This window comes from Tympanuchus pallidicinctus, unplaced genomic scaffold, assembly GCF_026119805.1.
Source record: "Tympanuchus pallidicinctus isolate F22 unplaced genomic scaffold, pur_lepc_1.0 scaffold8, whole genome shotgun sequence".
Taxonomy (NCBI): Eukaryota; Metazoa; Chordata; class Aves; order Galliformes; family Phasianidae; genus Tympanuchus; species Tympanuchus pallidicinctus.
The window spans coordinates 54823689-54845124 of NW_026294802.1; the positions used below are offsets into that span (position 1 = coordinate 54823689).

The 21436-nt window shown below is 39.2% G+C and overlaps 1 protein-coding gene across 12 annotated transcripts in view; it reads right to left on the reverse strand.

Annotated features, from left to right (window-relative positions):
* Positions 1–21436, reverse strand: part of DENND1A (DENN domain containing 1A) — a 170900-nt gene that overhangs the window by 98697 nt on the left and 50767 nt on the right. For 11 of the 12 annotated variants that reach the window (XM_052668120.1, XM_052668130.1, XM_052668122.1 and 8 more), the window contains 3 exons: positions 3776–3845; positions 2583–2663; positions 414–467 (listed from right to left, as the gene is read on the reverse strand). The exons of the other annotated variant lie outside the window; for it this stretch is intronic. In XM_052668120.1, the coding sequence (XP_052524080.1) occupies positions 414–467; positions 2583–2663; positions 3776–3845 (205 nt within the window). The remainder of the gene's footprint in view (positions 1–413; positions 468–2582; positions 2664–3775; positions 3846–21436) is intronic. 12 annotated transcript variants of the gene reach the window in all.

The window sequence follows — 21436 nt, forward strand, 5'->3', positions numbered from 1 at the left end:
TTATTGAGTGTTAACAGCTTGTAAAAATAGAGTGATAATAATACATGGCTTTGTATTTTTCGAGTAACGATTTCTACTTACAGCTTAAGATAATTATTCTGTAAATTTGCTACTCCCTCAGTCATTTGATACCTCTGCTTAATTAGCAGGGCAAATACTAAAAACTTCACTCTGGTATGATGTAGATGTACTTCAATAGGCCTTTTACTCCTGTACCTTTGCACTTAGAAACACCATTTTCTCTCTCTCACACCACTCAGTATAAATTAAACACCTAAATTTTATTTCAACAACCTGCAGTGTTTTACTGAATGCAACATATTATCAGGGCAAACAGAGGTAATGCTACCTATTTACCCTTTCTTTTTAGTATCATCAGCAAAATAAAGTGCATGGTCCTCTATTATACTCACATTTTCAGGTATACTAGGAAGCTCTCTGATGTCAGGCACAGTAAAGTAAGAGTGCTATAAAAGAAGAGCAAAACGTGATTATTTTGATATTGTCAAAAGCATTCTAAACTTGTGCTTCATATTAGCAGTTGCTCAACCAAGTAATAAGGACAAAACATTAATTACCAACTACCAAGATGACTTGCTTGTTCTAGATTTCAAAAGCTGAAATCTCAGATCCCAAATGCAACACGATATGTAATCAGGTAAGATGGCGTTCCTTTGTTCTGCAGGTACTGACACAGACAGACTTGCACAGCACATGTGACATATGCCAAGAAATATCCAAGGCAGTCTGTAACTCAAACTAGCTTTCCATAGCCCATGGCAAGCTGCACAGTGAACCAGGAAACAAAGGCAAGGAGGTCCTTTTCTAACTTTTTAGTGAGTTTCATTAAAGACAATAGTAAAGTTATGGAAATTTCCAAGAAATATGTCCTACGTTCTTACACCAATCTGTCAAATTATGACTGAAGTTCTTAGCCACTTTTATCTTCCTTAAAGAATTTGAAAGACAACTGATTTCCCATTTTCACAGGCCGTTATATTGTTAATTTTTTTTTAATTGACTGCGTTCCAAGAAAACAGCTTCATTCCAGTTCCCATTCTGATAACACACAACTTGCATGATTCTTGGTTACAGCACCGAGAAAGGAAAAGATTGTGCAACTAACTTGTCTTGTAAATTGATGTTACAACAATTTACATTGTATTCACAATGTTTACAATCTTAGGACTTTTTATTATTTGTTGAAGCTTTATAGGGTTGTATATCCTTGGCACAGTTCCACCACTGGCACAGTTTTCTTGTACACATCCCATACGTTTCAGTGCTTCATCAACAGTCCGTAGGCTGAAACAGCCAGCAGGTGTACCAGCTACACTGAGCACAATGAATTTCTATAAACACAACTTTTGCTTTTTGATACACCACTGTTTTACTTGGCTAGAAAGATGAAGAAGCACAGTAGTAGAACACACAACTGTATCACATTTAGGAGCCTCACTCCAATCCCAAGACAGCCTTCCAACAGCCAAAATAAAATGCATAAAGATATCCTAGCAAACACTCCTTAGTCTGCTTCTTGATACATTTTCTTGCTTCACTGCACATGAAATGTCTGAGGCAAGGGGAGAACAGCAGCATTCCGTGAAACCACTGGTATGAAAAAAAAAAACCTGAATATCCCAAATGATCACTGACTTTCAAGACAGCTCTTCCTTTGGTCAAAGAGAAATGCCATTCATAGAACAGCCAGCCTCAAAAGGACTGGAGCATTTCTACTTCCAACTGGTGACCTGAGCAAGGCCAACAACTGTTACCTGTCGACAGACATCACAGAGTGAAGTGATGAGAGCAAGCTGGTGGTAGCCAAAAAATACTTTAGAAGAAGGACTAAAGGCAAAGAGAGTGGGAGAAGAAAACTGGCTGCACACATCACTTGTTTCCATGTGAACTCCAAATGACTAATTGGCAACTGCACCAACATGCATCTTTAGTACTTTTCCACTACAACCTGGTACAGAAAGTAGTTCCACAAAAATTAATTTGAATACAGACAACCCAAAAGACTAATTTCAAACCACAATCCCTTCAATAAAATCCCACATCTATTCTTTCAGTGGTCTTTGATAAGGTTTCTAACAAAACATTTATATGAAATAAAACCTTATTTGCGAATGTTTTTCCTGGAGAGAGGAGAAGTTAGAAAACTCAATTAACAGCTAGCAATCAGAACACTGTTACAACAGTACATGACTGCTTTCCAGTCTTGCCCCATGCACGCTCGCATGGTCTAAGAGCTCTGCAGAAGTGTGGACAATAAATGTCATGCTGCTGCTCTGTGACCTCTAGCAGGTCGCAAATGATACGGTGAGACATTTCCATGGGGAGTACATACAATCCTCCTCCAATGAAAGAACAGCATTTCAAAGACATGTGAGGTTAAGGAAAGGGAAACAGAGGGCCTCAGATGTGAAAAGGGGAATTTCACAGCTCTGAGTCCTCATAGGAAAACAATATCTACATGCCAAGTCCCAAAAAGGAGAACTGCTTTGGACATTTCTCTATTATGGCAAGCAATGAAAATTAAACACCTCAGTTTACATCTTATTTTACTCTTCACTTACCAATCCAAGCTGAACAGGGGTTTTTGGCTCAGGGATGCTAAGTTTATGAAATGTTTCCAGAAGCTCATTCCTTTGATTATCCTGAAATAAGAAGAAAAAAAAAGAACAAAACAAGAAAACAAAGGAAAACAAAGTACGCATTACTACAACAAACTAACTGGAAAACAGAAGGATAATGTCTGTTATGGGGGGGGGCAGAGAACAGGCAGGTGTTAGAATGGCTTGATACATCAGAGTATGCACAGTAATAAACGTAGTTTCCTCTGATAGCTGATCTTATAATTTTTTTTAACATTATTTTATCCCCACATACATATTTTCACGTTATTTCTGCAACCTAAGTCACCAGTATATCAGTACATAGTTACTCAGCTTGGAGCAAGCCAGTTTGCACTGCAAGTCCTTTACAGCAACTCATTAGCTTAGGCTAAAACAAGAAGTATTTAGCCCCCGTAGAAGAAGATACAATCCTACATGACTGTACCTCAAACAGCAATGTTTCTGACAAATGCAAACTAATTACTGCAAAATAAATCAAAGCAGTAACCTAAGATTATAGTTGCAACATTTTAAATAGATGAAACTAAGCTAGACATTGCAATCGTCATCTCTCTGTATCATGAACTACCTTTCATAAAACTAGAATCAAATTTTAATAGCTTAGTTTACATTCTTACATTACCTCAAAACTCATTTTTATGTTGTTTTGCTTTCAAAGCAAAACCAGCATGTAAAAGAGGTAGGCCAGATTAAGCTACCTGGGTCAGCATTTTGCATCACTAAACTCAGTTCTTCACTTACTTTACGTGACAAGTAAGGTTTGATAAGACATTGATCTGCTCAAGGTGCATGAAGCACCACGATCTGGGAACTGCATGATGTGGTGAACACAGCTCAGGTCATCAAAAAGTTTAAGTGACTGCAGGGAAACCACTAACTTGAATTGGATCCACAGTCACAGTTCTTAAATGCATTCTTTTCTCAAAAACAATTTAAAAGCTGATTTACTTTTCACAGGTGGTTGACAAACTTTCAGCCTAGCTGAATAAGTACTTCGCTATAAGTGCATAATAGAGATTCATAAATTCACATGGCCATGTCTGCTCTCTCTTAAAACAGCTTGCTTTTCAGTCTCTCTCCCACGTTTTGATATTGGGGCAGGGAAGAGAAGGGTTAGTACTTTAGAATAATACCTGTCCTTTTGCTGAATAATCTGCCAAGACATTGAGCAGCTTATAAAAGACTTCAAACCATGGTAGGTAACTAAAAAAAAACACACACAAAAACAAAACAAAACAAAACAAAAAAAAAAAAAAAAAAGGAAGAAAAAGCATACATTTAACTTGTTAAACTTCAGTTAGTAAATCCAAGATCACTGGCTATATTTACTTGCATCCTCAACAACAGTCTTCACTGGACACACTTTGCACACATCTGCTAGGAAAGTCACATTGGACCTTCACTGAAGGACTGATGTGAAGGAGAGCACTGCAAGAAGGCTGAAGCATCCCCTTCCATTGGCCACTGAGCTTCAATAATAACTCCTTCCCAGAGTTTCCAACCACTCATGGGCACCTGGCTTAATACACATTACTGGCTGTAAATAAGCTTTGAGAGCAGATCAGTGAATGCCAGAAGTCTGCAGGAATTTCTTCTCACCCCACATGAAACAAACATTCAGATTGTTACGCAGATCCATCAAAGAACTGCACACAAATTTACCTGTGCTCATGTATGGTAGAATATTTTAAATGATAATTACCCAAAAAGTACAGCTAGTTACTAGTCTTCAGTATAGTTGCTGAACATCAGGAAACTGAATATAAACAGCTGTTTTGGGTTTGAAAACAGACACAACAGGCTTCTTTATTTACTTTATTTACATTACAAAAGCAGTATCCTGATTTTTTTTTAATAAACCATCATGACTACTAAATCTTATTCTGCATCCTATATCACTGCATTTAGCTCAGCTAAGTTAGGTCACACTGAAGTAAGTCTGCCAGCAACTTACAAAAGCATCACGTTAAACAAAGACACAACGCTCAGAAAATCCCATCTTTTTTATTTCCCTTACATCCCCACTCAATAAAATACGACAACTAAGATGTTATTTTTCACCATTTTGCTTTGGCCTGATTTTGGACCACATCTTCATGGCACAGCTCTTTATTTCAGCTCCCTTTTAAATCCCAGCATGGAATTTCCCCTCAGCTGCAGCAAATGGGAAAGAAAGTTGACATGACGCACAGACTGACTCTTCTTTTAATCACAGATGCTTTCTGAAGCAAATGGATTCTATTTTGATAGAGTTAGACAAGATTTAAAGTTTTTATAAAATATGGCTGCATCCTGACATCTATAAAGAATGGAGTGCCCTGTGTTTCCTAACTGTACAGCTTTTAGTAATAAATGAAGTGAGAAGCTATATATGAGACAGATAAAGTGAACGGCACTCCATCATTATCATTTGTTTGAAGCCTGAAAATGCTACTGTAACATGTAAGTAGCTTATCAGAAAACACTGATAAGAAACTTAACTTTTCATGCTATATGACAGTATTATCATTTAAATTAATATGCTTTAAGTATCTTTACAAACAGTGTATTAGAATAGAGCAGAAAGACAGACAATTACCACTTTAAACAGCATTTAAGTTTGGCATATATTGTAAACATTCAAGAAGGATTAGGCAGAAGATAGGTTTCTTTTTTTCTGTTTAGTTAAATAAACTTCAGCGGAGTTAAAAGCCATTACAAGAGTAACAAGAAATCCTCTCAAAACCTATCTGCTAAGTAGAGATTAAGAACCCAGGAAACAAATCCTTGCAAGCTATCAACCAAAGATAGTCAGAAGATGAAAAAAACAGAACACCAGGAAGACAAAAAGCTCGCCAGCAGAATGAAAACCACAACTTACTTCAGGAAGGCACATTTAAGTTCTGCTTAATTGCTCAGGAAATAAGTCCGTGTCTGAAGCAGATCTCAACACAACACGATACAGAGAGGGATTTATGCTTGTGCTCAAGAGAGGTGCAAGACAACAACAACAACAAGATACTCTGGAAAACTCTCAAAAGCTGCTGATTCAGCTAAAAAGTTTAACAATGTCTTCATAAAAGAATTACACCAGTGCTAAGTAGCTTTGAAAAAAATCTATGCATTTATTACAGATCTAAATATTCAGTCTGGGTTCACATGACACATAAAAAACACAAAAAGAAATCAGTTGTGGAGCTTCCATAAAGCGACTTCAGCCAAGTCTGACATAATGAATATATCATGTAATCAATCACTTTAAGCTCTGCCATCTTACTCTACTATAATATCCGTGTATTTACCCTATCTATTACACATGAATTGTATGGCAAATTTATTACCACAAGAAGTTACACTTCTGGAATCCGTGGGAGCTCCTTCTGCTTTTGAAGAGCCAAAGAGGTGCATGACCAGCTTTAAAATTCAAATCAATTCAATATTTTAAACGTTTAAGGTCCCGTAGAGTCCTGCAGGTATTTAGACTACTGAATTGCTATCACAGACCAAGAAACAGTTATTTGAAGCTTTTTCGAGATATTTGTCACAAAGAAGAAAGGTGTGGGTTGTGCCTCTGAGCAGCCCCTGCCATAGAGATGGGGCAGAATTCAGTCAGACTCCTTCTGTGCCACATGCAGCTGAAGCAGCACAACTGGTAGCACTGCTGAAGATTTATGGCTTATGACTTGCTCATATTTAATTTGTAACCAAACACTTCCCCTTCCCCTTAGCTACCTTAGAAGTTTTGATTAACTCTTGTTTTCACAGGTCAGAGGTTAAACAAAGGAAGGGAAGAGCTCTGCAGTGAAATTGCCCAGAGCACCACAGCATGTGAGCACGCACACATGCGTGCACACAGAGACACACACAGAGACACACACACACACAGACACACAGACACACATACACAGACACACACACACAGACACACACACACACACGCACACAGCTGTACAAACAACACAGAAAAAGGTTGTGGATGGGAGGTTATTCACAGAATTTGAAGTTCAAAGACCCCAAGAAGAGGAATGTGGCTGCAGAGCAAACAAAAAAAAGGCAATCTGAAATTTACTTTTAAGTTTAATGTTTTCAATTTCCTCACAAATGCGTGTGTGTGTGTGTGTGTGCGCAATGCATTTGTCACAAATCACGACAGCCAATTCCAGCCTGACCCAGGCAGGCAGCGAGGTCGGCACTCTGCTTTGCTCTCCTCCTGCGATGCAGCTCACTGCTGGAGACAGGCCAGTCTGACGGGAAACAAACATGGGCACAGGAAAGCTGCTTATTATGCTACATAAGGTCTGCACAAACTCCACTGCACAAGTCGCACAGTACCTTATTCAGAAACTCGTATGTCATCACCTTTTTAGTGCGCTCCTTGAAAGCACAAAACATCATTAGTTACATGTGTCATAGCAATTAGGGACAGTCCAAACGTTAAGACAACAGTGCTGCACTCCAGCTTGTAAACACAAATGTTTCCAAAAAGCAGATTTTAAAGAATACTGTTGCAAAACCAACAACCGCTTGAGACAACAGGAAAGATCTTTATTTCTTATGTACAAAAAGAAACAAATGAGCGCAGTAACAAACCCAGCAGCTGTGCGGATGGCTGGTGCTGCTGGGAAGGGGCTCTCAGGGCTGCAGGAAGCAGCAGAGCCCCTCACACCCCGCAGACCCGGTGGCACCGGGAGGCAGAGGGCAGCGGCCGCACGGCAGCTGTGTGCAGGGGCAGAGCGCAGCCTGCACCCCACGCCTTACGTGGAACAGAAGATGTCAGCACCCAGCGCGAGCTGCTGCACAGATGAAAATGCTGTACTGCAGTCAACTGAGCTTTGAATTTTTCAACGTATCAACCCACTTGTGTGTTTTAGCGTTTGAAAGGAAAAAGCTACAAAAGCAGCACATGTGAGGTCACATTTCTGACCTCCAGAAAGAGCAGCAGCCAGAAGAGCAGAATGTGGAGCCCTCCTCCCTGAAACGAAGGAGCTGCCCTGGTTTGTGCACGCATATGTGAACAGCATGCAAACACACACAGCCAGATCGAGTCTGCACAGCAAGAAGTTGGGGAGCCTGAGCAGAACCTAGCTGCTGCTAGAACTGAGGACCTTCCTCCTTCTTTTGTTATACACTTAGTACAAAAGCTTAAAAAAACAAACAAAAATTACTAACACTGTTTGTAATGTAACTATAAACTACTTCCAGTCCAATCACACAACAGAACGTTAATAGAAATTAACACTTCATATCCATAGGTACTATTTGATATGAACAAGTAGAAAAGGCCTCAAGAGCGCATTAAAAAGAGTTGCCTGATTTTAGTTCATTATTTGCCTAAACCCTCTCCTGGTCTGTTTAACATAGGTAATCCTGAAAATAAAATTTCAGTATGTACAACCCCTCATGTTGCTCAGCTTACAGCAACAGGTACATGGGAAAACACCGCAGGCTTCACTGTACTGCTCCTGTACTCTGTCTGCCACGCGGTTCCCCAGTTTAGGATATTCAGTGAAAGTAAACTTTCTGCTCTGAAAATACTGAAGAGACTGAAGAAATACCCTTCATAACATCAGTGCTTTGGCTCTTAGCTAACACGCCAGGATCCCTGACAGTAAGCTGTGGGGCTTGAAGCTGTGCAAATGCTCCAGTGCTATCAGCATCTAACAACTCCTCCCCAGTGATGGCACAGAAAGCCAAGATAGCTGCATTATGACACCTGCCCACATGTAAAGATGTATCTAATTTAATTGAACAGAATTGGCCAACAAATAAATAAGAAAACACAGCATCTCTAGCAACAGCAAAGGAAAATATCCAAGAAAGCTGCCTACACATGTATGTTTTATCAAATAAAACATCATTTCCCCAGGGAAAAAACAACAACAAAAACAGCTGTTTCTTATTCAGTTACAAAGCATTGCTAATGAATAGAAGTTTTGATAGCAAATATGCTTTCTTTGAAATGTGAAAATTTCACCATTATTGCTTCTTCAGACATCTTTTGAGTGCTCATTACGATGAAGAAGAATCAGAGATACAGTGAGTAACACTCAAATCAGCACAGCCACTTCATGAATACTGTGCACACCCAAGGTCAAGTGCAAAGAGAGGCTGACAAAGTGGCCAATGCTTTGGAACCAGGAATTACTGCCAGAAAGTGAAGTCAGCTTAAAAAGGCAAATCTTTTTTGGTGCTAACTGTAAGAAGGCAGCAAAGGAGGAAGCAATTCAAGACACCAACATGTGCAAGGGCACTGTGAAAACTGAATGCAGAAATGACTCCTGTGGAGCATTAAGGAACTTGAGAACACTGAGAACTTCAGCAGTAAAATCATGGCAAGTTCCACTGCAAGCACGGGTAATTCCAATGGCAAGGGGTCCTTCTTGAGATGATTGTGAGTTTTTGCTAATTAACATATCAAATTCCTCAATCTGATTTTTGACATTCTATTTTACTGGTGTGCTGATAGCAGTAAAAAGCGAAGTGAATGCTTTTGGAAAGGTACCTGTAGTGCCCTTGGATTCCTTTCTCACGTAATTTACCAATCAATGCAAAGTTTAAGAAAATTTATTGAATTCTATGACAAGATAATTTCTGTTTAATTTATTTTGGAATAACCTTTGAGCTCTGCCGTCAGGAACTTTCTGTTTTCACTCTGGTGGGTCACTCCCTCTAAAATAAAATAATCAAAGATTTTAACTTCTAACATACAAGTTATTCACAGCATTGGGAAACCTTGCCAAGTGAGATTTCTCCAGTCAGTCCACATGGAGAAAAGAGAAAGGATTTCCTTTAAAAGGCAGAACCTAGGGTCTGCTGAAATGAAATGTAAAACTGTAAGTGGATTTTGGAGAGTGCATACATCTCTAAAGCCTGGGGCACAGGCTCAAGACAGAAGAAAAGAACTGTGCCATTTGATCAGCTTTACAACAGAGTAGCACTACTACACAAGTCTCTCACAGCTTTTATGGAGTGGAAAGCTGCAGTTTTTACTGTACCCAGCTAATCTAAGCTTGTCTGACCAGGTAAAACTCCACTCTCAGATTTAGCATCAAGAGCACTCACTCAAAGATAAATAAAAGAAGTTTTTAGTGGATGTAAAATGAAATAGCAAGCCTCAAACTGCCTAACACAACAAAAGGTCTCTTGTCCCTTTTTAGAAGGCGGAGTAAATCTTTGTGGGTTTGGTAGTGGTGCTTTGTTGTGTTTTCAGCTTAATTCTGAGAATGCAACTTCTCAAGCACGCAAGCTCAACAGCAAAGTTCTAATTTTGTTTGCACCTACGAGGCAAATACCAACTTCATACTCTTATTAAAAACCACACGGAAACAACATTCCCTAAAGCAAGCGTAGTGAGAAGATGGATGTAGTGAAGTGTTTGACAGATAATGTGTGAGATTTATCAAGTGCAACTAGATAGTCTTCGAATTAAAAAGTCACCAACAATTACATTCCACTCAGTGCCAAGAGGAATGCATCGAACAATGTTTTCTTTGGCCATTGATAACAAGAAGGCAGAGAACAGCCTTAAACTGAGAAAAGTTACAGACACTACTTGCAGTACGCTCCTCAGACAAAAAAAAAAAAAAAAAAAGAGGAAAAAAAAAAGAATGGTTTGGCACACGGGTCATGATTTTAAAAAGGCAGGATGTGTTAGAAAGTATGAGAGCCTAAAGATCACCACTGAAGTGACAATACAGAAAAAGGATTCCAAAGGCTTAACTTGTCAAGGAATCTCTTCTGAAACCACGTGCAAAAGTACACATGAAAGTGCTGGAAGAGAGAACTCTAGATGTGGCAGACAGTCAGAGATCCCACTAGGTTTGAGACATCTGGCATCAGTTGAAATCCATCACATTTCATTTGGGGATCAAAGAGTAGTGTTAAGTCTATCACAGGTTGAAACAGCAGATCCTAAACACCCTTTTTATCCCGGCACAAATAAACCCTTCTTCCTTGACCAGAAAACAGCTCCTTTTCATTAAAGATGTCAATCATAGATACTTACTGGCCTATGTACTTTAGAACTGAATTTGATCTAAAATTTCTGTAGAACCATGAACCTTTTTATTATAAATCAGAAGTGCTCCCTGTGAGTAAAATGCCCAACGTGCTGCAGCACACTACTGCTTCCTTACAGCAAGCACCTCATGCTACAAACGCATCAGTTTGCAAAAACCAAGTCAGAGCCTGACATGATTGCATGCTATCTATGACTACAGTGCCAAATCTGTTTCAGGATTCCCAATGAGCATTTAGACTGATTTAGCTATTGGACAAATAAACACATTAAATGCAATAGCGCTTGACTCTCCACTGCAGAAATACCGTGGATGATCCTGACCACCAGGCATCCCATAAATGTGACACAAATTAGCAGAAAAGACTCTGGTCCTTTAGCTGGCTGGAATGCCCAATTTTTATTTACAAAATATCCTGCAGTCAGTTTAAACAAATCATTAAGTAGGAGATTGCTCACTATCACTTTATTCTCTGAACACTTGGGCTGGGGGACCAACATAAATGAATTTCAAAACACCCTGAGGTGAATTACGGTCAGGTAAAAAACACAAGAACTGTGTGGGTGTGAAGGAAGATCTGTCCCTTCATCAAGCATGTTGATAAACATCTGTGGATGTAACTTAAGGTTTCTATTTCAGATACACACGCAATCCAGAGAACACTGATTCCACAGTGTCTTTTCTCCTATTATTTCAGTGTGGCTGAATCATGATTTCTCTTGAAAAAACAAGCAACAATCATCAACTCAATCATCAACTCATGCAGCTTTTGCAGCAGTTTTCCCTCTCTGAACAGCCTGTGCTTCTCCAGTTACTACCACATAACCTGAGGGTTCCTGCCAGACCTTGATTTTTGAAGTAGGAAATGGCCATGTGCAGGATTGGTCTCACTCCTAAGATGCGCTCTCTAAACTTTCTGACGGCAACAAAGAAGTGCTGCACTTGTGGAAAACCTCTCCATCCTGTACTTAACTACCTCCTACTTTTTTGATGCCAGGGACGTCGGTTTTCCCAAGGGTGATGCGCTAATTCTTTTTGTATAAGCACTAAAATGTACATTTCCAAACCAGTCAGCCAGGGCCAAAGGTAATAAAAAGTGATGTGATTTAATTATTTCTGTAACAGTTGTTCAGCAAGTAAAGGAGGTGTGACATGAAGCCCTAATTAAGTAAAATTTGTTTCTGGTCAGTAGGTAAGAGCAGTGAACTCGCTGGACTAAAATGCAGTACTCTTAGCTTTATCTCATTCCACTGGTAGCAATACATTAGTATTATTAGAACCCGACATTATTCTTTGTGATCCTTACCACTGATATCTCACAGAGGTGTGTTACTTGCCAACAAGATTAAAGCTTTGGTAAAATCTTCCAAACAACTTCCTTTAACACACCTTCATTATCCTTGGAATACACTAACAGACAGTTGCCTTGGATTGGCGATGTAGAGGGAAAAGGAGAAAGGAGGGTTGTTCATTTGTTTTGGAGCGTGTTCGCTTTGAAAGATTTATTTATTTTGGCAACATTTACCCTAAGCTAGGTGTGGAGGATGGAACAAAGAATGATTCCACATGGGAAATAATTCAAAATGACAGATAAAATTTTAAGTGGTCTAACTTTCTTCAACTGATGTATCAATTAAGCATCTTTTATTTGCCCATCCTTACTTCTATCTCTTTCCCAAAAACCACTTTGAGGATTCCTCTCTCCCTCTGCACATACTTCTCCTGCCATTCATTTTGCTTTTTCCTTCGCTATACAAAACAGGAATGCTTAGCTGTATTATAGCAGTGCTCCTCAGCCAACATGCTGGGGCCTCTGACTGCGCTTCCCTGAGTACAACATCCATGAATTCAGATCCTTAATTTTACTACTGCTATGATTAAAAGCAGCAGGCAGCAGACTGAGATGAAACAAGAACAAAGTACTTGTTGCGGAGGAGCAACTCTCAGATAAGAGCACCACATTTATTTAAATACCTTCAGGAAATATACAGAATAACTCAAATCTGTGGTAAACTCAATCTAGGGCAACAAAATCATACCTTTCCCTTGTTCCTGCACCTCTCATTATAGTTTTTGGAGTTAGATAACACTTTTAGACAGCCTATAATGGGATCTTCTTTAGAAGATCCCATTATAACCAGTGCAGTGAAACATGCATCTCCAGAGCAGGATTTGCCTGGTCTCCAGGGTATAGTCAGAAAGTGAATCACATTCTGGAGACTTCTCCTAGCTTATCCATTTCTAACACTGCTGTAAAAACTGCGAGTGAGTTCTGTGAGAGTCTGTGCATGACTTGTTGCCACCTTTGGAGAAACAGAAAGTACCTTACAGCACCAACCATGCCATCACGAAGGTGATAAACTGCACACAGTGCCAGCTGGAGTGCCAGGACTGCTGCGCTTGTGAAGCTGCACAAGTAGAAGCAAGTTCACAGATTTTCTTAGAGGTTATAAACTTTCAAAAACAAATGTAAAAAAAAAAAAAAAAAAAAAAAGCAACTGCACATAGGACTACATATGTTTAGCATGACTGTAGTCACAGAAAAATTTCTGTTCTGAGCAGAACTGGAAGAGCTGACAAAAAGCACACACAGAAATAGCTCACTCTGAAAGGCATTAATCCATTCATGTAGATTTGAGAGCTGAAGACACATTACCTCTTTTGTAACATCATAGGATGGCAACTCCCCCAACCTGTGGCAGCATGCCTTCCAGCAACTCCACAGTCGAGGCCCTTTCCATGCCCTCCCCATCTCCACGATCCCTGCTCCCACAGCACAACCCAGAGCCGCACGCTGGGGTGGCACAAGGAAGCCCATGCTGGGAGCACTTCGCTTCCTGCTCAGGATCAACAGAAGGCACAGGCAGTGGAACATTAAGAGTTCGAGTGAAATGCACATTTCTCTGTTCTACAGTTTTGAACTTGAGAACTACTACGCTTTTCTGTCAACAACTTTCTTGCAATAGCACTTTGGAACAAACTTCCTTTGGCAAAGTAACACCAGCGATCCACTGGTGCAGGTTCTAGAGTAAGATTTGGAAGCATTTTGCTATTACGCTCCTCATAATTCAAACTCTGTTTTGCGTCTCCCTTTACAGGCTATTGTTGGCCAGATGGAAAATATTAAGGAAAAAGGATTGCAACTAAATCATTCGGCTGTAGTCTGCTGCCAAAAGGCCCCAGGCTAACTACAAGCAGATTTGCAAGCAGGCTCTGCTCCGTTACAATCTGAGATCTGGCACATCCTTTGCCCTGACTAACAGCAGGAGGGCACAGGGCCAGCTGAGAGCAGCTACTGTGCCAAACAGACTGTGCAGGTCTTGCTGCTTGAATGCTTCCACAGAAAGGGAGAATCGATGGGACTCTTTTGTAAACAACTCCCTGTACTTTCTGGCTGCTACTAACTTCAAAAGTGGTATAAATTTATCTCCTACAAAATAAATGCGAATACACAGCTTAGGCTTATTACCAAATCAAGACAGAAATAAACAACAGTGTTAAAGCACAACATCTAAGCTTTCAACTACAAATAATTATGCATAAATACACATATATAATGAAGAACATTTTTTCCTCCAACAAACACTAAGAACAGTGAAGAATGACTGAACAGTAGCCAAATAATGTGTTCTTATTAATATTCTTTGCAACCTCTTATTTACAAGAAGGTAATTAAGTTCAATGATTGGAAAATTTACTCTCAATGCTTATTTCTAAGATACGTATTTCCCAGGGCACTCCTTTTGTTCAGCTCATATATTCAGTTATCAATCAGCAGGACAGGCTTATCTAGGATGTTCAATGAAGAACAAAAAAAAAAAAAAAGATATTTTCCTAATACTAACCAACCATCTCAGGCATTCAACGTTTCCAGATGTTCCTTCTTTCATAATCTGCCCCTACTGGAGCACAGCAGGAATGGCCTTCCAGAAGGGACAGGGCTGTGCGTGTATCAAGGAAGCAGACTGGTTGGCTTTTATACTTCATAGTATTTAATATTAAAAAAAATCTTGCAATAAAGACCAAACCTCAAACTCGACGGATACAAATCAGAGCTGTTTGCAGTGAGGGAAACGCACATTTCAAACACCATCGTCATCCAGTCTCATGCAATAAGCATTGGCAGAAGGCCTTCACGTCCCTATTTCAACCGTGGGGCAGAGCAATGAGGGTGTGCAGGGCAAGGCAGAAGAGAAGCCAAAAATGGAAATACTGGATCTCTCAATTCATTGAAAAGTAACATAACCAGTGTCCTTCCTTTACGTAGAAGGACCTCAAACTCTTTCGGAACATCTGTCATTACAGAAAAATCCAGACTTCAGCACTTGCAGAATTCTGTCTTCCTCAATCTTTTTCTTATTTTCATTAGTATCACATATGACAGCACAACTTGCCATTACTGCTAAAGGTCTCAGTGAAAACCAATAATACTGAAATGTACACAAAAATTAAAAGAAGAAGAGTTGAAATGGCTGGACGAAGAGAGTATGTTTTCAGGTGGGTTTATTTTGCCACTATGAAGAACAACAGAAACCCAATATAACACAGTAAAGCACACTGTGGCATACTAAAAACAACGAAACCTAGAAACACCTTACTGCAAAAGTCTGCCCATTTCTGGCAAGGCATACAAGGAGCTTGCCATTTTTATCTGCGTGGTTTAGCAGGGTTCTACTGTATCTAAATTTCAACAGAAATATTTAAACCAATTCAACTGTACTTCAAAATTTCAAGCTCAGTGAGCAAAGCTTTTAACAGATCCACTGACACCATAATAAAAACTCTACAGCTTTTCACTGAGTGTCACTTTACAAATTCCCTATTGACTTGTTATTTATCAAATACATCTAGTTGAAAACAAGAAATTATTTAGGAGTTCAGTGGAATCGACTCATTTCAGCGTTGGTCTTAAAACATCAACAAAATGCACTTCTACAGCTACCATTGTGATGTTGCATGCAATTTCAAGGTCAAGAAATAAGAGGAAATACTGTACACACCTTACACCTTAATAGAAAAGAAAATGCAATCCACATGTAGAATCAACAGGATTCTTTAAGTCTCCTCTTGGTTTGTGACACCAAGCGCTTTAGGAAATGCTCACACACAGACCTGTTTGTACACAACTCACATATCTGCACACAGACGTAGCAGCCGGCACATCCTTACGAAATACACACCCACACGACATTAATTTTGAGTAATTATTAAGAATAACAACAATAAGAGGACCAATGAGAGCTATTATAGACTTCTATTGGAGATTTTTAGCAACGGGACATAAAAAATGCATTATTAAATGCTTTTCCCTGTTTAAGACTATTTTAGTAAGCATATTTTATTCAGCATCGCAGGTATTATCATTTTAGAAAGCTAAAATAACTCTAGAGACACTTCATAAAGTTTTTTAAAAGAATAAGAAAAGATATTAAGGCTACCATGAAGGCTGCCATTCAGACCTGAGAAACAGTCTGTGACAGAGCAGGGATGAAAATGAAAGCAAATAAGCAGATATAATTAAAAAATGTTATTCCCCCTATTCCTCCTAGCTACATTTTAAAATAGCTCATCTCTATCTTCTAAGATTGGTAAGGAAAATGAGAAAAAAATTACAGGAAGTTTATAAAACCATACTGAAAACCATATCAGAAAAGAAACACAAAGCAGATAGCTGAATTTAATTGATGTCAAGCTCTCCTTCTACTAGGTTCATCACATTTCCGTACATACGCTGACAAGTAACTGAAAATAAAAACCAGTGTTTGCTTAAGCAAATCAGTGGGGGTAAAAACCCTGAACTTTTAAGATGTAAACTGTTTTATAAACACGTCAAGTTAAAGCAAAATGCCTGCAACAACTGCAGACCCTCTGCAACCCTGCACACCACATTCATGGAATTCTCACATTTTCTAAGCCACTTTAGATCCATTGCCTCTCACAGAAGAGGAAGTCTAACTGTTTTCCTACAGTTCTAGCCTGTAACTCCTGGGAAGGAAGGTGGGACCTGAGCAACAAGTCTTGCTCGCCTTTTTCTCTATAAGGTTCACGCAAAGAAACTGAGAAAGAATCCTCAACTCTTACAATAAATGGATGTGTTCAGTTCACAGCCAAAAGGAAATTTAAAAAAAAAAAAAAAAAATCCATGAAGAAGGCAGACAGAGGCTCAATAACAACATTTTTATTAGGTACAATTTTCTTGTACTGCTGAATCAGAGGGATCCAATTTCTCATGACTTATACATGCACTTTTTGTGGCCTCTGCCAACGTGTAATGGAATCAGTTTGCTATTTGCTTTCATCTCTGAAGCATTTTAAGAAGTACAGGGATTCCAGGGTCGATACAGAACAAAGACCAAATAGACTGTCCAAAAAGTGTCTCGTATCATTTGCAGCCATTACCAAACACGTTTTTGGAAGGCTTAGAAGTATTGTACAGACAGATATGGAAGTAAAACACTGATTTTCTGTATTGTCATTTTATTTAATACGTAACTGTGGTAAATCCTTATAAGACTGGACCTTCTTTTTTTCTTATTTATTTATGTAGGGACATTTTTTTCCATGTCCATGCAGAAATCTTAACAGCAAAACTGGCGAGGGAAAGAAGTGAGGATAAGTAAAATAACAAAATAAAAGCAAACATCTCTGCTCTGGGCTTATCTACAGTCACTGCTTACAGCCTGGGTCTTGTAATTACAGCTTTGAAACTAGCAAAATAAATACTTCCTCTGGCCCTAAACGGTTAACAACTCATTTCTGCAGCTGCACAGTACTTCTGCAGTAATAGATAGTACTGCGATTGCTGAGGACTGTGACTTTTCCCCCTAAGTTTAATATGGTTCAAAATACACTAAACTAAACAAAAGCTATACCAAATTAAATATAATCACAAGAATTGCTGACTGGAGTCACTGATGGTTATAGAACAAATCCTGGCAGCCCTGTGCCACGCTGCTCTCCATGCAAACCCCCTTCCCAATCTTCCAGTTCATTCCAACATACTCAAAATACAGTCTCAGCTGTCTATATATGCAGAGGTGACAAGGGTAAAAAACAGGAAAACCAGTGACAGCAAAGTACTTTTTTTGAAACCAACGCCTACAAAAACATAACCAGGTTACAGATCTGTGACAGCAGAACACGAATTCAATGATGATGCACACTGAGGAGAGGGGGCCAAGATCTTATGCCTTCAGTAGAAAAGGAGGTCTGCCAGGGGAAAGCACTTTCCAATTTCTTCCATTACCCCACTTCTCCATGCTAAGACAACAACTAATACTGGTGTACGTAGTCCTGTCCTTGACAGAAATGAGGTTGATTCACATTTTTATCATTTCCTTAAAGAACAAAAGAAACACTGTGAAAGCCACAGAGACATCAACCTTATGAAGTTGCTCTTGCACCAAATCAACCCTTTAAGAAATACTTCAACCAAAACTGTAGTATTTGGGCGGTTAAACATCACAGGTTGTTCAAGGGGCATTGAACCAACATGATTTTAACCTGCAGAAGAGAAAAAGCTTTAAGACTCATTGTAAATCAATTAAGTACTTCTAATCCCAGTTTAACAACCAGCTGCTCTGTGATTCTTCACAAAGATAATGCTTTTTGCATACTTCTATTTTGCTTGCAATTAAGCAAAATTTGAATTCTCCCTCCTGCATCCTTTTTGTACCTATCTATACCTAATGATGAGAATATCAGCAACATAACTTACTCATGTGAAACAACATTCTACTTCAAAAATATAACTGAAGGCAAGAGAGTTGTCGCACAGAAGACCACATAAGGAATCACATCACGAAATCATCTCAGGATGCACAAAATCCACCTAAGTGGAAAAATTTGTAAAGAAGTAAGTGGATGAGGCAGAGGACTTGTAAACTCCACACTTCATAGTGGGGTAATTACATTTTTAAGTACAAAAACACCAGGGAAAAAAAAAGAAAAAGGACAACATAAAGGACAGTCAGAATTTCAAAAATCCAAGTGTCCTTTTCTATTCCCCCCTCCCTCTGCCCCCAAAGCATAAATTTCTGGTCTTATCGGTGGAGGGGAAAAATTCTACAAGAGAACAGGACAATTCTTTCATAATTTTTCATAATTCTTTTCATCATTATACATACATATATATATAATTTTTTTTTCCCCAATCTCTTTCCCCAAGATAATTAAAAGATGTGAAATAGAAGTAGCATAACAGATTTGGGATACTTTTTCTTTAGATTAGAAGCTATCACAACAGAAGTGCGTTACATTTTGGAGGCACATACACAAACAGTGGTATACAGGCCCTTAAAGCTGTTTGTCCCCTATGCATCAATGCCCTGCCAGTTGGCAAGCCTGAGCCAGGAAGCTGTCAATTCCAATCAAGTTTAGGCGATGCAGTCCTATTAAAGAAGTCTTGCTGGTTAAGGGGCGTCCACTGTTTCCAAAGCATGGGAAGAAGAAAAAAGGGGGGGAAGGGGGAGGGGAAGAGAGGGGCTTGAAGGAAAAAAGGGCTCTGCTTTCCTGCTTTCCTTAGATTTGAGCTGGCAACTTTCACTGACTAGAGTTTTCAAGGAGCTATGAATGAGCTTAACAAAGGAGTTCTGTGGCTAGTTTCTGGCTGAAATCCATGTCAACAGTTTTTAAGGTCACAGGTCACACTAACTAACATTTATTCCCAGCAGACCCTGCTCTAAACACAAGCTGTAAGTAGTACAAATTTGGAATTTTTCTGTAATCCCTTGAGATATTCCTGATCCTTCCACATGTTTCTGCTCAATTAAAAACAATTCTCACTTTGCACCACAAGAGAGGCCCCTGCTCAGAAATCTTATTCTGTCCTAAGAATAAATGGACAAAGACCGCAATCAAAGGAAAGGAAAGGGGGGAGGAGAGGAACTCACAACAAATCACACCAAAAACCTCAAATAACTCCATACAGAATCACATTCAGTTAGTTACATTTTCTGCCATCTGCCACAAACTATTATAGATCCATTTCTTTTTATCTTAGAAAAAGAGTGGTGCAGAGCTTAACTATTTTGGCTGAAAGGGATTTCCACACCAACGTTTCTGCATTTCACTTCAGAAGAATGATTTTTTTTTGTACAAAAGGCTGAATACCCACTGAAAACTTCAAATCTAAATCTGAGTTCCACATGGGTATAGCACATTCTTACACCAGTAACTGGCCAGTAAGTTGATGAACCAAGGGAAATCTATACAAGGTTTTACCTTATTTTTTTAACTTCAACAGAACATGAAGCAATATAAAAGCCATAAGCTTAAGTTATTAGCACCCTTTCAAGCAATTATAAGTAGGTGCTATAGCTAACAGCTTAACAGAAAAAATAGAAATTCTACTAGTTAATTAAAAAAAAACCCACAACCACAAGGCTCCTATCGTAATGATAGGAATGAGAGAATTCTTGCTCGCAATTCCACCGGTCGACTTCCAGCACACACGAGCCTCTGGGCCAGCACAGCCTCTCCAGCAGCACGCAGCTCCCTCGTGGTGTCAAAGCAGTAATTATCACCATCTCATTCACGCACCCATGACCATGTCCTCCCCTCAGAATGTTTCGTTATTATTGCTGCAACCCTTTCAGATAGAAAGGCAAAACCCAGCACGTAGGCAGGCAGCGTCTGACCGAGAAGTGATCCTGTATGGCCCGGCAGTACTTACCTAACACCTTCCAGAGCTGCTTTTATGTTATCTGAAGCAAAGAAACATTTCAAATTAAATATGGGATTAAATTGAGGAAAATCACATCTGTGTAGAAATGGCAGTTAAAACAGCAACATCACCTGCTTAGAGCTGCCAGAGCTCTATGGAGTTCAGCTTCTGTGGGAGTGGAGCACTACAGCAGATGTTCTGTCTGCTTTGCAATTCAAGAATGAATAAAGTACAATGCTTTCGTGACATCCCAGACAATATATTTAAACGTAATCAGTAAAGTGCAAAAGTTTACAGATTTTGGTACTGTACATAGCAGTAATCCAGTCTGCATTAACAATTTAGTTGTGTTCTTACACAGCCTAGTAAAGTTCTTCAGATACATAAAAACCAAGTTCAAAAATCTTTTGAAAACTATAAAGTTGTCAGTTTTGTAAAGATTCTGCAGTAAGGGTAAAAAAAAAAAAAAAATAGGTTGAGTTATCAATATTTTACGTATTCTTAAAGCAGAACTTGTTCTTCCAGAGCTGCCAGGAGCCAGAGTCTACAACATGTTCAAAAAAAACTTCAGCTGCAATGAAAACTTACATGTATTTTTAATTAATACCTTTCTCACAGGGAAAATAAATAAATAAATAAATAAAATTCCACTCTTCAACCTCTCCCAAGAATTTAAGCTTCACACACTTAGCAGCAGCTTCATAGCTTTATAATACATTGTCTTCATACACCTTCAGATCATTCAAAATACTGTAAGAAACATACTTAGAAACAGTGTAAGTACTAACTGACATGCTTGTAACACCTGTAGCTCTGAGGTTTTCACTCTGCCACCCCAGAAGCAAACCATAACCAAAAGCATTCCTCAACCTAATCTTCAAGAAACCAGACTGTGAAATGAAGCACAGCACTACTTTTGGTACACTTACTAACACAAATTGCTTTCCATACTGTTTTCCGACCAAAACAACACTCAAATCCATCAGTGTCTGTGCAGCTAGAGTTCTAGAGGCAGAACTTAGCTGAAGGCACGAAGCCTGCTGAGCATCAGCACCCACAACACAACGAACAAGCCAGCTTCAGCAGAACTCTGCACAGAGGGTTGCTAGAAATTTGAAGAGATCAACCAGCAA